Source organism: Scheffersomyces coipomensis, assembly GCF_036884675.1.
Source record: "Scheffersomyces coipomensis strain NRRL Y-17651 chromosome Unknown DFJ63scaffold_7, whole genome shotgun sequence".
NCBI lineage: Eukaryota > Fungi > Ascomycota > Pichiomycetes > Serinales > Debaryomycetaceae > Scheffersomyces > Scheffersomyces coipomensis.
Window position 1 is genome coordinate 386,406 of NW_027042898.1, and position 15,619 is coordinate 402,024.

Genomic DNA, 15,619 nt, shown 5'->3' on the forward strand with positions numbered 1-15,619 from the left:
ACACGTAAGTAGATATATACGTGTTGTTTTGTAGTTGATGATCCTTCAAGACCCGCTATCACTACCATAGGTTAGGTAACTACTATATGAATTCTACATCTCATCATCAATAGTTTGCATATTCCAATTCAATTCAGGTCAAACTTTTCTCGTAATTCAAATCTGACATTTTTTATTTTTTTTGTAAGGTAAGCAGGAGGCCATGTAGAGTTAGTTACCTTTATGTAACTTGTAAATATAATAGTTATTCCATGATAATTTACACTTTAATCCATGGCTTATCTCTTCACTGTTACAGGTTAATTGGGCTCAATTTAGAAACGGTTTCAAACATTCTCCTTTAAACAATAGATAATACTGGTTTATTGTACTTATTGCATCTATTGTACATACCATGTTAATCTGTTCCTTTAGGAACTCTATTTAAACTTTACATTCATACCTATCACAGTTTTTATGTGGCATATGTCTATCTAGTTTAACTTGTTAGTTAATCTCTAAACTGCACGCGTGGGTTACTGTCTGTCTGTCTGTCTGGTCTGTCTCTTTGGGTGAATATTTCAAGTGCCTGTCAGGTGGGCGGAATATTATTATTTAAATCTCCTATGATAAATTTAGTTCAATTAGATAATTAACGCGTCTTTATCTCTACTAACATACTTTCAGCCCATTACTTTACTATTGGATAATACCCTGTACTAATGTACGAATGGAATATACTTCCATGAAGGGTCGAGTTCAGGGTTAAAATCAGAAGCAGAAGCAATTCAAATCGAATAAATATCTATCTTGCAATTTGGTTTTGTGTCTCATTTCTGCATTCGATGATTCTTGATCCTTTTTAGGACCCAAGTTGTCTTCTAATGTGCTACTTCTATTTGGTTTAATATTGCTGTAGTCTACTGTAATAGACTCTTTACTACCGTATAATACTTAACGCTGATTATAATTAAAAAGTTAAATGTACCTAACAGTAAAGAAGAGTGTTAAAAATTTAATATTATTAAACATTTTCGAAGTTGACTATTTTTCACGTTAATTCTACAAAAACCTTTTTAAAATCAATGTCTAATATCTATCTAATTAATGAATTTTTATTATCTTTTTTATATATGCTTTAGTCTAATTTACAAATCTACTCAAATACTTACTTATCAGCATAATCACCTCTATTATATATACTAATATCCACTTCAGCTTTAACGTCAATCATATCACTAGCATCAATACATGCATCAATACTTAACCCACGACTTCTTTGATCTTTAATTCTTTGATTTTGAGCTCTTATTTTTTCTAATTCTTGAATATAATTATCTTCAACACCAGTAATATATTCTCCTGTGAAAACACCAACTTCAAATTGATCAATTTCTTCAGTACGACAACAATCAACTAAATCTTGTAAATCTTGATAAATAACTTTATCAGCTCCAATTACTTTTGAAATAGCTTCTTCATCTCTTTCAAACCCAACTAATGCTTTGGTATCAGCTAAATCAATACCATAAATATGATTATATCTAATTGGTGGAGCACATGAAGCAAAATAAACTTTTTTAGCTCCTGCTTCACGAGCCATAGCAACAATTTCTTTGGAGGTTGTACCTCTAACAATAGAATCATCAACTAATAAAACATTTTTACCTTCAAATTCTTGTTGCATAGCATTTAATTTACGACGAACTGATGATCTTCTTTGTTGTTGATCTGGCATAATGAAAGTTCTACCAATATATCTATTTTTAACAAATCCTTCACGATAAGCAATGTTTAATGAAACGGCACATTGGAAAGCTGATGTACGAGAAGTATCAGGAACAGGAATCACGACATCAACATCATTTGGACCTAAAACTTGTTGAATCTTAGTAGCTAATTTATCACCCATTTCAATACGAGATCTATACACTGATTTACCATCTAAAACTGAATCAGGTCTAGCGAAATAAACATATTCAAAAATATCAGGAGCAAAGATTTTTGGAGGAACAACTTGTTTAAATTCTGGTTTGGAAGAATCTTTCTTTATTATAACTGCTTCACCAGGTTGAATATCTTTAAAATTTTCAAATCCATGAGCTTTTAAAACCACAGATTCACTGGCTAACATATAATCAATAGAACCATCTTTATTGATTCTTTCACCAAAGATTAAAGGTCTAATACCATTTGGATCTCTGAAACCAATTATACCATATCCTGCTAACATAGTAATACAAGCATAAGCTCCTCTAATAAGATTCATAGTACCAGTTAAAGCACTAAATAAATCTTGATTATTAACTCTTGATTTATTGAATTTATCTAATTCAGCTGCAAACACATTAATTAATAATTCTGAATCTGAATCAGTATTAATATGTCTATGAACATCATTATCTAAATAAGTTTTTAATTCAATGGAATTAACTAAATTTCCATTATGACTTAAAGTGATACCATAAGGAGAATTGACATAAAAAGGTTGAGCTTCACTACCAGCTGATGAACCAGCAGTTGGATATCTTAAATGAGTTATACCCATATTACCTTTTAAATTAACCATCCGTTGTTGAGTGAAAACATCACGAGCCATACCATTACCTTTACATTGATAGAAACGACCTTTGCTTCCACAAGTAACGATCCCAGCAGCATCCTGACCTCTATGTTGTAAGAACATAGCTCCTTCAAACAATTCATTGGCTACATTGAGAGTTTGATCATGTAATACAATTCCTAAAATACCACACATTTTTTAATGATAAATAATGAGAATGATAGTTGTTTTGAGTAACGAGAGTGACGAAACTCAGAATGAAGAATGGAAAGATCTTTATCAAAAAGAACTAATCTAATATCTTAAAAAGAAAAGGAAAAGAAACAAGAATTAAGAAGTTACAAATGAGTTAACTGTGAAATTTTTTCTATACCCAAATTGGCTAGCCTTTCAAATGTATGGATGGGATTTGTTAACAAGCAAAAAAGAATTATTTTTTTTGTCTGATGAGTCTAATTAAATCTGGAGTATAGTACTACAGTATAGGAGTGAAAAAAATACTACTACTAATAGGTAAATAATGCGCTAACTATTATTATTATCATTCATTGTTACTGATAAAGAAGTCAAATCAATTTACTACTAATTAATCCGTATTATCTGTGTAATATGTTACTTACTATTGTGATATATGAACTGAAAAATTTTTATGTCTTCTCTCTGCTACCAGAGTCAAAAAAAAGAAATGAAAGTTATGTTAGGGGTAGTTATGTGCAGGACGTGTGATGTTGTTCTTTTTTTTTGATTGCCGCTTTATACCGTAGTTAAGTATGAGCACAAGTAATGATACTACAAATAATCAATGATTACAACGATATGATTTATATTTCTATACTAAGATAGAGATAAAACTATACTACTATGTCATAAAAAAGCCAAAAAGCCAAAAAAAAGAAAAAAAAAAGTCCAAAAAAATCAAAAAAAGGAAAAAAAAAAGAAAAAATTGGTTTTTTTTGGGTAGATATCTATGATGATAGATATCAATGTAATATAAAAAGAAATGATTGATTAATTACTGGATTGGATTGATAGCAGTGTATGTTCTGTAGATGATGAACAATACATCCAGTAATTATATTTAAAAAAATAAACAGAAAATAAGATAAAAAAACAATAATAATAGTGATAAAAAAAATGAAAATCAATCTTTAAAAATAATAGTAGAACTCCGATAAATGAATTTAATAATAACTCCAGTAATTAGAAGGAAATGGAAATCACATTAAATTTATAAAAAACAAACAAACAAAACAATAATGATGGGATAGAATGTAGTAAACATAAAAATCTCTAAATTGATCATCAATTTCGTATCACCATCATCATCTTTCAATAATAATATTATAGAAGAAGTAACTTTAAAACAAGGAAACAAAGGTACAAAAATAAGGAGAATAAAATTTCATGACATTTCATTATTGATATGGTTGTTGTTGTTGTTGTTGAGATGGTGGAGGTTGTTGTTGATATTGACCATTGACTTGTGGTTGAGGTGGATATCCTCCAAATTGTGGGGGTGGAGCTTGTCCTTGTTGATATTGATATCCATTAAATTGAGGTGGATATTGAGGTTGTGGAATTGGAATTTGAGGTTGAGCTGGAGTTGAATTAGATGATACTTCAGGTTGACCTTTATATTCATAACCTTTCTTACTTAAAGTTTCATTACCTTTTGGTAATTCTTCAATTTTAAATGGTCTTGGAACTGCATCTGAATTTTCAGCAACATATAATGATTTATCAATAGTAGCTGGAATTGGTTTAATTTCAGTACCTAATTCTTGTTCAATCTTATATAATGAATATCTATCATTCCAACTCATTAAATTGATAGCTAACCCTAAATGACCAAATCTACCCGATCTACCAATTCTATGTAAATAAGTTTCAGCAGTCTTTGGGAAATCAAAATTAATAACCACATTAACAGCTTGAATATCAATACCTCTAGTTAATAAATCTGAACAAACTAAATTACGAACTTTACCTTGTCTAAATTCATGGAAAACTTTATTTCTAGCTTGTTGAGGCATCTTTGCATGAGAATAATAACATGAATAACCTAATTCAGTAATTTTCTTAGCTAATAATTCCACTCTATTAGTAGAATTACAAAAAATAATCGATTGATTAATTTGTAATTTACTAAATAATGTATTTAAACAATGTAATTTTTGTTTTTCTTCCACAAATGCATAATATTGACTTATACCTTTTAAAGTTAATTCATCCATTAAATTGATTTCATAAGGTTTATTTAAATGATCATCCATAAATGATTTAACCGCTAATGGGAAAGTTGCTGAAAATAATAATGATTGTCTCTTTTGAGGGAAAAATGCTAAAATTTGTTCAATAATTCCTTTAAATTCTCGTGATAACATTTTATCAGCTTCATCCATAACAAATAATGGACATTCAGATAAATCAGCAATTTTTCTTGATGCTAAATCTAAAACTCTACCAGGAGTACCAACTAAAACATGAACTGGATCATTTAATCTAACAATATCATCTCTTAATGAAGTACCTCCAGTAGTGACCATACATTGAATACCTAAATGTTTACCTAAAGTTCTAACCACTTGAGAGGTTTGTAAAGCTAATTCTCTGGTTGGAACTAATATTAATACTTGAATTCTATTTAATTTTGGTTTGATTTGTTGTAAACTTGGTATAACGAATGAAGCAGTTTTACCTGTACCATTCTTAGCTCTGGCTAAAATATCTCTACCAGCCACAGCCATTGGGATTGATTCTTCTTGAATTGGAGATGGTCTTTCAAATCCAGCTTCAAAAATTCCCATTAATAATTCACGCTTTAAATTGAAATCTTCAAAGGATTTCCCTTTCGTATTTAAAACATCGTCAGTTTGAGGTCTAGTATCCTTGGTAGGAATATTTAATTGTGATTTCCAATCTTCTGACATTGTATGTAGTTATATATATATTGTGTGATTTAATTGATTGATTAGTTGATTGATTGAATGAAAATGATGGTTTGGTTGAATCAAAGTTTTAAATGATGTTGGTTTCGATACAAATGATAATAATAAATGCAAAATGATTTGTAAATGAAACTATTAAGTGTTATAGTTGATTGAATGATTGATTTGTTATTGTTAATAGGTTGACTGATGTAATGGTTGCCTAATTCGAATTTTTTGGAAAGAATAAATATAATTTGGATCTGAACTCTCGTAGTTGTTGTTATTTAAAAATGGAGTTGCAGAAAGGTTATTCTTTATAAAGGACAATACAATTTCTAAGTATTTGGGGGAGATGTATTATTTAAAACTATGTAATTAAAGAACTAGAAAGAAGCTAAATAGATAAATCTTCAAAACACACCAATCTCAACTCAACCCTTAAACCTCCTCTGGTTCACACCAGAAAAACTTTTTCGTTGGCCTTTCCCAATTAGGAAATGTTTAGCTGAAAGTACACGACCTACAACTAAAAGGTAGTTTCTTACCCGGATCTTTACCTTACTATTTACTGCAAAATATGATATTATAACTGGGAACCCATGATCCATATTATATCAAGTAATATATAGTACTTGATATGAATTGGTGATTGAGTTATTAATGAATTTCATTTCGGACAACAAAATGTTGATGATTAGTCTATCGTTTAACTAAATTCATGATCTCATCATCGGCCTTCGATATAAACCGTGCTATATTCTTGTTGACATTGGCTTCGTTGATCATTTTCGATTCCATATGATGCATTATATCGGACTCATTGATATTAGATATGATTAGATTTTGTTGTTTTAATTCACTGATGGATAAGTTGAATGGATATATACAAGTTTCACTAGGACATGATATAATTGATATGGTTGGTTGTAACAAATGTTGTTTAAGTGCAGTCGAACATAATGGACAGTTCATAGTTAGTCAGTACTCTAATTCAACTCTATCTATATCATAAGATAAACACCCATGAACCTTCAAAGTAGTAGTGATATCTCAAGATGATTACTATTAGAGATCAATAAATTTTCAATATTTTCATTTTTACAGTGCGATGATTCAAATCTATAAGCACAAAAAAAAATTGGCAACATAATTCTATTATTATAAATCAATCATACTATCACGACAAGAATATAAGCCATGAGATTATCTGAAGAAACAATCAATCAATTACAACTGAATCCGTCATGTATAAGGAATATCTGTATATTGGCTCATGTGGATCATGGTAAAACTTCATTAAGTGACTCTTTATTAGCCACAAATGGGATTATATCACAAAGAATGGCAGGTAAAGTCAGATACTTAGATTCCAGAGAAGATGAGCAATTAAGAGGTATTACAATGGAATCATCAGCTATATCATTATATTTCAAGATGGGTCGTAGAAAGCAAGACTCTGAAGAAACTGAAATCAATGAATATTTAATTAATTTGATTGATTCTCCAGGTCATATTGATTTTTCATCAGAAGTGTCTACATCATCAAGATTATGTGATGGTGCCGTGGTATTAGTTGATGCTGTTGAAGGGGTATGTTCTCAAACTGTGAATGTACTTAGACAATGTTGGATTGATAAATTAAAACCAGTGTTGGTCATTAACAAAATCGATCGTTTGATTCTTGAATGGAAATTGACGCCATTGGAAGCATATCAACATATTTCAAGAGTTATTGAACAAGTTAATTCTGTTATTGGTTCATTTTTCGCAGGTGATAGAATGGAGGATGATATGATTTGGAGAGAAAGTGGAGAAGATAGTGAATTTGTTGAAAAAGATGATGAAGGATTATATTTTACACCTGAGAAAAATAATGTCATCTTTGCTTCTGCTATTGATGGATGGGCATTTACAGTGAATACATTTTCAAGAATATATGCTGCGAAATTGGGTTTCTCTCATAGCGTATTAACAAAGACTCTCTGGGGTGAATTTTATCTTGATATGAAGAATAAGAAAATTATCCCAGGTAAGAAATTAACTGCAAAACAACAAAGCTTAAAACCATTATTTGTATCTTTAATTTTAGAACAAATTTGGGCAGTATATGAAAACTGTATTATAGAAAGAAATCAAGAAAAGTTGGAAAAGATTATTGAAAAATTAGGAGCTAAGATAACTCCTAGGGATTTACGTTCTAAAGATTATAAGAATTTATTAAATTTAGTAATGTCACAATGGATTCCTATAAGTCATGCTATCTTAGGAACTGTTATCGATTATTTACCAAGTCCAATAATCTCACAATCAGAAAGAATTGAAAAAGTTTTGGATGAAAGTATCTATAATGTGGTTGGTTCTGAAAAGGATAAATCGAAATTAGTCGATATAGAATTTGATAAAGCAATTCGTAACTGTGATTCATCTGATCCAGAACATCATACCTTAGCATATATTTCTAAAATGCTTTCTATTCCTAATAAAGAACTTCCAAAAGATACACCAGTCGGTGGTGAGTTAACAGCTGAGCGAATCCAAGAAAGAGGAAGAATAGCTAGAGAATTAGCCAAGAAAGCATCCGATGCTGTTGGTGCTGCACAACCCGCCAACAATGACGAGTTTGTTATCCAACCTAAAAGTAAAGATGCCTTTGAATGGGAGTTTGAAGAAGACGCTTTTGAAGAAGATGCAGAAGAAGAGGAAGAAGAACAAGAAACCGAGACTTTGGTTGCTTTTACTCGTCTTTATTCTGGTTCTTTAACAGTTGGTCAAAAAATTACTGTTGTGGGACCTAAATATGATGCTTCCTTACCCAATGATGATCCAACTAACGAAGAACAAATAACATATGATGTAGAAATACAACAATTATATTTAATCATGGGTAGAGAATTAGTCAAAATCACTACAGCTCCGGCCGGTAATATTGTTGGTGTAGTTGGTCTTGATAAAGTAATTTTAAAGAATGGTACTTTGTGTTCTAAAATCGAAGATGATAAACCATATATTAATTTAGCATCAAGTTCGACCTTAATCCACAACAAGCCTATTATGAAGATTGCAGTCGAACCTACCAATCTTTCCAAATTAGAGAAATTAGAAAGGGGATTGGATTTGTTAGCTAAGGCTGATCCAGTGTTAGAATGGTATTTTGATGATGATTCAGGTGAAATCATTATGTGTGTGGCTGGAGAACTTCATTTAGAAAGATGTTTGAAAGATTTAGAAGAGCGATTTGCCAAGGGTTGCGAGGTCACAGTTAAAGAACCAGTCATTCCATTCAAAGAAGGTTTAGCTGATAACAAGAAGGATACTAATTATGAAGATTCAGATGATGAATCAGACGAAGAAAATAATCTCGGTATTAGTCTTGAATTTGATGTTTCTCCGATTTCTATTGAAGTAACTAAATTTTTAATCAATCATGAGTCAGAAATAAGTGAACTTAATTCTCAAAAAAAGTCATCTGATAGTTCAAATGAATTTAAACAAAAATTCATTGAAATCATAGATGAACAAAAATTCGAACATGAATTCGAATCATCTGAAGCTTTAGTAGATAGTATAATTGCTTTTGGACCAAAAAGAATCGGACCTAACTTATTTGTTGAATCTCCAAAGAACAACAATCAATTCAGACATGTATTCCAAGAGTCATCTTCCACAAAGTTTGAGTTTGAAAACAATGTGTTGAATGGATTTCAATTGGCATCAAATGAAGGTCCAATTGCTGCTGAACCCTTACAAGGGGTTCTAGTCACTCTTAAGAAGAGTGCTAGAATCGAATCGGATGCTGCTGCTATATTGAATTTAGGTGGAAGAATCATAACATATACTAGGGATCTTATTCATAAAGATTTCTTACTGAAATCAAGAAGATTATTCCTTGCTATGTATACATGTGATATTCAAGCATCAGCCGAAGTTTTAGGTAAAGTTTATGCTGTTGTTCAAAAGAGAGGTGGATCAATTATATCTGAAGAGATGAAAGAAGGTACACCATTTTTCACTATTGAAGCTAGAATTCCAGTGATTGAAGCCTTTGGATTTTCAGAAGAAATCAGAAAGAGAACTTCAGGTGCTGCCAGTCCACAATTAATTTTTGATGGATTTGATATGTTAACCATTGATCCATTCTGGGTTCCTCATACTGAAGAAGAATTAGAAGAATTAGGTGAATTTGCGGAAAGAGAAAATGTTGCTAGAAGATATATGAATACTATCAGAAGAAGAAAAGGTCTATTCGTGGATGAGAAAGTTGTTAAGAATGCTGAAAAGCAAAGAACCTTGAAAAAGGATTAGAGTATTACCCTATATAAAGAGTAAATTTAATAGATCTGTAAATAAAACCAAATTTGTATACCAAAATCTCATTATGTACAGTCTCACTAGTAATCTTTGATGAAGAGAGGAAAAAAAAATTTGTGACAATTTAAACTGTACAAAGAAGACGATCCATTGCAACCAAGTGATTTATGACTTATATATAGAAACAGACTGAATTAATTTCATTTGAAGATAGCTTAAAGAGGAATATACTGCATTGAAAATGTCAGTGAATGATATAAACCCCATATCAAATGTCAATTTAAGTCTGAATCTTGATAAAAAGGCAACTAGTTCTATTAATAATACTACCTCAAAACCACATCTAAACAATGGCAAACAGAATATAAATATACCATCATCTTCTCGAAACAACGAGATACCAACCAATGCAAATTCACATTCTATCCCAGTGCGGGCATCTGTTAAATCTGCTACTAATGGTTTGAAACTACCTGGTCGTACAAATGCAACTGGTATTGATCCCCAGCGTTTATTTGAATTGGTATCGAAGAACTATGAAACTTGGCAACAAGCCATACATAAACAATTCCAAGATGAAGATAATTTCCTGCCATTCCCCAATGAAGATGATGAAGATAAACATTTCGATGTGCTTAAGAATAACTTGAAAAATAATAATTTTAAAGATTCAGAACCCATATTTGATTATAGTCTATTGGAAGCTTTAGAAAAAGCATCATTTGAATTTACGGATAATATAAATCAATTAGAAAGTAAAGGTTCTACAAGTAAGGCTAGATCAAGTGGTTCTGGTTCCCTTGGCGCTTCATTTGATCCCATAACTGAAGTAACCAATCAAATTAATAAAGCATCTAAATCTTTAACTAAAAATAATAGTTTATTAAATGAAAATGAAATTGATTTCTTAAGGGAAAAGATATCACAAATGTTGAATTCAAATCATCAATTGTCCGGAGCTCCTAAGAAAAGAAAACAAGGATTTTCACTATATGATACTCAAGATGAAGAAGGATTACATGAAGAAAATACTGATCAATTTTATGATAATGAAGAATATGATGATAATGAAGATGAAGAAGATTATGACTATGATTTAGATGAAGTTGATGACGATGATGGTTATTTACCTTATAAACATCCAACCCATCATATTGAAGTGGAATTAAATACTGGAGAATGTCCTGTTCATGGAATAGATGATTGTGATTGTTCTTTATACGAATATGATGATGAAGGTCATGAGCTTGATGATAATGTCGATGGACCATCATGTGAATTTACATTTGAGTATGATCATACTGGGAAATTAGTACCGACTTATAATAATGTTGAAGAAAAATTACGATTAATGAGTTTACAATCACGACTTTCGAATGCAGCTGCATTTGCTAAAGCTAATGGAGTAAATCTTGGAGCTGATAATAATAATATTAATAATATTAATGGTAAATCTATGAGATTACCATCTATTAATAGTCTTGATATTGGTAATGCTGCTAATTCTACTAAAAGTAAATCATCCAAAAAGAAAAAAAAGAAATCTAAGAATAAGAATCATGATGAAACATCATCAGAGTCTAAAGTTGATGAAAAGATAACTAATTTCATTAAAGGAGGAGAAGATCAGTGTTGTTTACTTTGTGAATATCAAGCTATTTACGGAGTCAAACCTCGACAAATGATTAAATCCTATAATAAAAGAATTAGTGGAGATGAAAAGAGACGAGAAGAATTGCGAAAGAAATTAGATAATGTTAAACAGAAAGCACAAAGACGACAACGAGAGTTAAGAGATAAACAACTTAAGAAACAAGAACAATTGAAGCAACAACAGCATTTACAAGAACAACATCGAAAACAACAGATGATACAAAAGGAACAAGAAAAACAGCAACAGAAAGATAATGAAGTAATTGCCAATTTCATTGATGCAGCTGCTAATACAGTCGATTAAGTAAATAAAGATTTATATGATAGTTAAGTTAATAATTTGTAAATATGATTGAATATATTCAACTTTTGTATATATATATATATCATTGATTTCCAAAATAGGAAAGTATTCGGCACATGACGTGTCAGCTGACTTCAATTTTTTATAATAATATTTTTGCCAAAGCGGTTTGTGGTAACCCCACTTTTATTTAAGATTTCAGGCATTTTTTTGATTTGATTAGAATTTTTTAAATAACGAGAGTTAATTAATTTTTACTTAAACGGTGATCAGTTCGTAATTAACAAATAGGAGATGATAAGGTCCAACGGGAAGATAGGTTTACATTGTATATGGACATAATTAGTATCATTCAACAGGTAAAAGTGAGATATGTCTAGTAAGGATAAGAAAAACCTAGAAAGTTATAAGAATAAAATCAGACAAATGACAAAAACATTAAAAAGGGAGGTTGTATAAAAATAAGACAAAAAAGACCACTAAGCAGACAAAAACAGACAAAAAAAAAGAGGCAACTTAAAAATTATAATCTGGAAGCAAAATGAGGTTTGAACACCATTGTCAATTTTATATCGTATATTAAATAGTGTATGGTTAATGATTCAATTATAGTGTGGATAACTGAATGGATGTTGTGGGTGAAATCAGGTTTATAAATAGCAAACACAATTTGATAACTTGTTCTTCTTTCTTCTTCTTCCTTCTTCTTCTTATTCTTCTTCTCTTCTCCTCATATCATATCACATCATCCCATCCGATTTCACCACATTGATATTGCTCACGTTCACATCGTTACACATCCAGCCACCAACCCACCAACTAAGCATATACTCTCAAGCGTAAGTTATTAAGTTTCCTTCCCATATTTATAATTCATAATTACTTGTTATTATGTTTTCACGTAGTGGAACTCATACTCCAGTCTTATCCCCTATGAACTCTATTCATCAATCTCCTGGTACTCCGCACCCACTTTCTCATTCCACTACTGTTGCTTCCACCAATAATCATTATCATCCTCACCATAATCGTAATTATAATCCTCGTCATGAACCGGTAGATGATACCGTTACTTGGGTTAAAGATTGGTATTCCCCCACATTAGTGTCATCTCAATCGAAAGATGATGATTCAACTGCAAGTTTAGTTGATTCTATTAAATTAAAAGGTTGGGTTAAAACCAATTTAAATCATAAATTATTAAATCAATCATCATCATCTTCAAATAGTAATGTCTATAATCCTAACGATATTTTGGATTTAAATCAATGGAAATATTATAATGGAGTCCCTATTACGGATCATTCCAGAAAATCATCCATAGTTGATAGAGTCTTGGATAATGATGATGATGAAGAGGATGATGAAGGCAGTAATGCCAATAATAATGATGAAGATATAGAAGATGATGAAGATGATACCATGAGTTTCATGGAAACGGATAATTACATTGCTACTTCTAAAGAATTGAAATCAGCCATCAGTTTTAAAAATGATGAAGGTCATATATCAGGGTTATAATTATAGTTCTACTTTTTTATATTTAATGATTGTTTAATGAATGTTTTTTAGGTCTTACGTTTTATTTCAATGGTGAATACATTTTGTATATTTCTATTTATATATATATATATGATTGTTTGATTGTTTGAATGAATTGTATCACTCTTTTAACGTTATAAAAGTGACCGATTTCTTTGCATTGGTAGTTGCTTCATATAATTCTTGTAATTTATCAAAATCCCAACTATCTTCACTTGCCAATTTAGTTACATCAACTCCTTCACGTTCTAATTTTTGAAATTGCTTTCGAATATTCTGTAATCGAATCATTTCTTTAGCATCTCCAATCACAGAATGAATTATCATTAAACTATCTTGAGGTAATCGTTCATAAATTGTAGTTAATCGTTGATTCAAAGTCTTGTATAATTCATTCATCTCTTCTTCACTTTTACTATCTCGGATACCATTATAATGTTCAGGAATTTGACAATTAAATCGATCATTATTATTAAATTCAAGTTCTCGAAGCGTTAATATTGTGAATCTTTTATCTTCATTGAAATTTTCAACAAATTTTTCAACCACTTCATCATCATTATTAACATATTCCACTTGAACTTTATTCTCAATTGGTTCATTATATGCTTCTTGATATTTATAATCACTATAATTAATAAATAATGATTTGAAATCATCTTGTTTAAACTCTTTACTAATCTTTTTAAATAATGACATTTCACCTACATTTAATCCAAAATATTTCCCCTCCGTGAATTTCAATTTAACTAAATCCAAACATGCTTGAGCATCTTCAATTGATGAATGCCCATCGCCATTCAATTCACCAGTTTGAATAGCTCGATTAAGGAATTTATTACTCAACCATTTCAATGATGGTTTCAGAGGTGGTCCTCTAACATGTTCATATATCACTGATGTATCGACTATCTTAGTATGTTTTATTTTCATCACATTTAAATCTGATTCTAATGAATGACCTATCAAAATATCATCATCAGATATTATGGCAAGAAGTTTGGTTTGAATATCTTGTAATGTGGTAGTTACATCTTTTAAAAGTTCTTCTGTTATACCTGAATATTTAGTTAAATAATCAGTAATTTCTTCATCAGGTTTCACTAATAAATCCATAACTAAATCACCTTGGAAATTAATTAATGAAATACGAGTTAATACTTTCCCACTATTTGATTGACAAAATTCACAATCTAATGCAAAAATATGAGATCCTTCATGTTCAAATGACTTGGTCTCAACCCATCCTTTATCTACTTTATCTTCATCATCAAGACTCATAGGATAATTATTTTGGATCAATTGAGATTCAGTCAATAATAAATCATAAATTGTAATTGATTTATTCTTAGGAGCATTTAATAAATCACTCTTTTCTCGTTTGGTTAAGGGAATATTAGTTATAGCTTGGATTGGAGGGAATAAAGTATCCTTCCCACCAGGACATGAAGTTTGAATGAATTGTTTGAAATTATTATTAAAGAAATCTAAATCTTCATTAGACTCCACCGATTCCATTGAAATTAATTGACTTTTAGATGAATCATCCACAATGGAAAATTTATCTGCTGGTAATCCTGGTACTAAACAAAACACAACATTAGGTATAAAATTCTCATGTTCAAATCTAAACCATTTAGATTTATTACTACTACTGTTGAATGCCTTTAATACTAATTCTCGTATACAATGGAATGGTAATCGTTTGTCACTTTCTTCAATATCAAATTGTAATGATGGAGTTCTATGTTTTTTTTTTGATTTCTTATTGGTATTACTTTCAGAACTACCATTACTCGGTATATCTAATTTATTTCTTTTATCACGATGGATGTTACCATTATTATTATTATTGTTATTGATGTTATTGGATAAGTTATCCTTAATGATCGGTATGGATGATCTTCTTCTTTTCATTCTTTCGTTAGTTTTAAGACTATCAATTTCATCCATTGAAGTTATAGAAACCACAGAATCTCTTCTTGTTAATTCAGTACTATTCAATAATTCTTTAACTTGAAGTCTAGGATTATCATTCTCAACATCAATGGTGGATATAGACAATCGAGCTGTACTATGACTTAATGGATCATCTGACATAATACAATTTTGAAATAATGCAAAGTTAATTCAATTTAAACTTGGAAACTTGTCACTTTTAGATTATCAATTGATTCAACTTTACTATGCTTGCAACTATTTTAATGATTCACTCTTTGATCTATCCTTACTCCTTATAAATTTCTCATATGTTTATATATGTACTCAATATGTCTTAGTCCTATATATACCCTTATGTATTCTTAATCAGGTTAAAAGAATAGCCTAAATATTGCTAAA

At 30.3% G+C, this 15,619-nt stretch overlaps 6 protein-coding genes across 6 annotated transcripts; 2 read left to right on the forward strand and 4 right to left on the reverse strand. All coding sequences in view use genetic code 12, as the record gives it.

Moving 5' to 3' along the window:
• Positions 1 to 1,147: 1,147 nt before the first annotated feature.
• ADE4 (amidophosphoribosyltransferase) lies at positions 1,148 to 2,737 on the reverse strand (the record flags this gene model as incomplete). The annotated part of the gene is made up of 1 exon (XM_064905271.1): positions 1,148 to 2,737. One exon carries the CDS (start codon positions 2,735 to 2,737, stop codon positions 1,148 to 1,150), a length of 1,590 nt encoding a protein of 529 aa, XP_064760026.1.
• A 1,220-nt stretch (positions 2,738 to 3,957) lies between these two features.
• On the reverse strand, positions 3,958 to 5,472 carry DHH1 (DExD/H-box ATP-dependent RNA helicase; the record flags this gene model as incomplete). Its single annotated transcript, XM_064908547.1, has 1 exon — positions 3,958 to 5,472. One exon carries the CDS (start codon positions 5,470 to 5,472, stop codon positions 3,958 to 3,960), a length of 1,515 nt encoding a protein of 504 aa, XP_064760027.1.
• Positions 5,473 to 5,854: 382 nt separating this feature from the next.
• On the reverse strand, positions 5,855 to 6,574 carry DFJ63DRAFT_320797 (uncharacterized protein). The gene has a single exon (XM_064907251.1). It carries the CDS (start codon positions 6,442 to 6,444, stop codon positions 6,172 to 6,174), a length of 273 nt encoding a protein of 90 aa, XP_064760028.1. The 5' UTR covers positions 6,445 to 6,574; the 3' UTR covers positions 5,855 to 6,171.
• On the forward strand, positions 6,572 to 9,898 carry RIA1 (GTPase). The gene has a single exon (XM_064904275.1). The coding sequence runs from the start codon at positions 6,670 to 6,672 to the stop codon at positions 9,772 to 9,774; it is 3,105 nt and encodes a 1,034-aa protein (XP_064760029.1). The 5' UTR covers positions 6,572 to 6,669; the 3' UTR covers positions 9,775 to 9,898.
• Positions 9,899 to 12,168: 2,270 nt separating this feature from the next.
• Positions 12,169 to 13,346, forward strand: DFJ63DRAFT_320802 (uncharacterized protein). The gene has a single exon (XM_064907252.1). It carries the CDS (start codon positions 12,629 to 12,631, stop codon positions 13,256 to 13,258), a length of 630 nt encoding a protein of 209 aa, XP_064760030.1. The 5' UTR covers positions 12,169 to 12,628; the 3' UTR covers positions 13,259 to 13,346.
• On the reverse strand, positions 13,347 to 15,142 carry DFJ63DRAFT_320805 (uncharacterized protein). The gene has a single exon (XM_064907253.1). It carries the CDS (start codon positions 14,795 to 14,797, stop codon positions 13,400 to 13,402), a length of 1,398 nt encoding a protein of 465 aa, XP_064760031.1. The 5' UTR covers positions 14,798 to 15,142; the 3' UTR covers positions 13,347 to 13,399.
• Between the last annotated feature and the right edge of the window lie 477 nt (positions 15,143 to 15,619).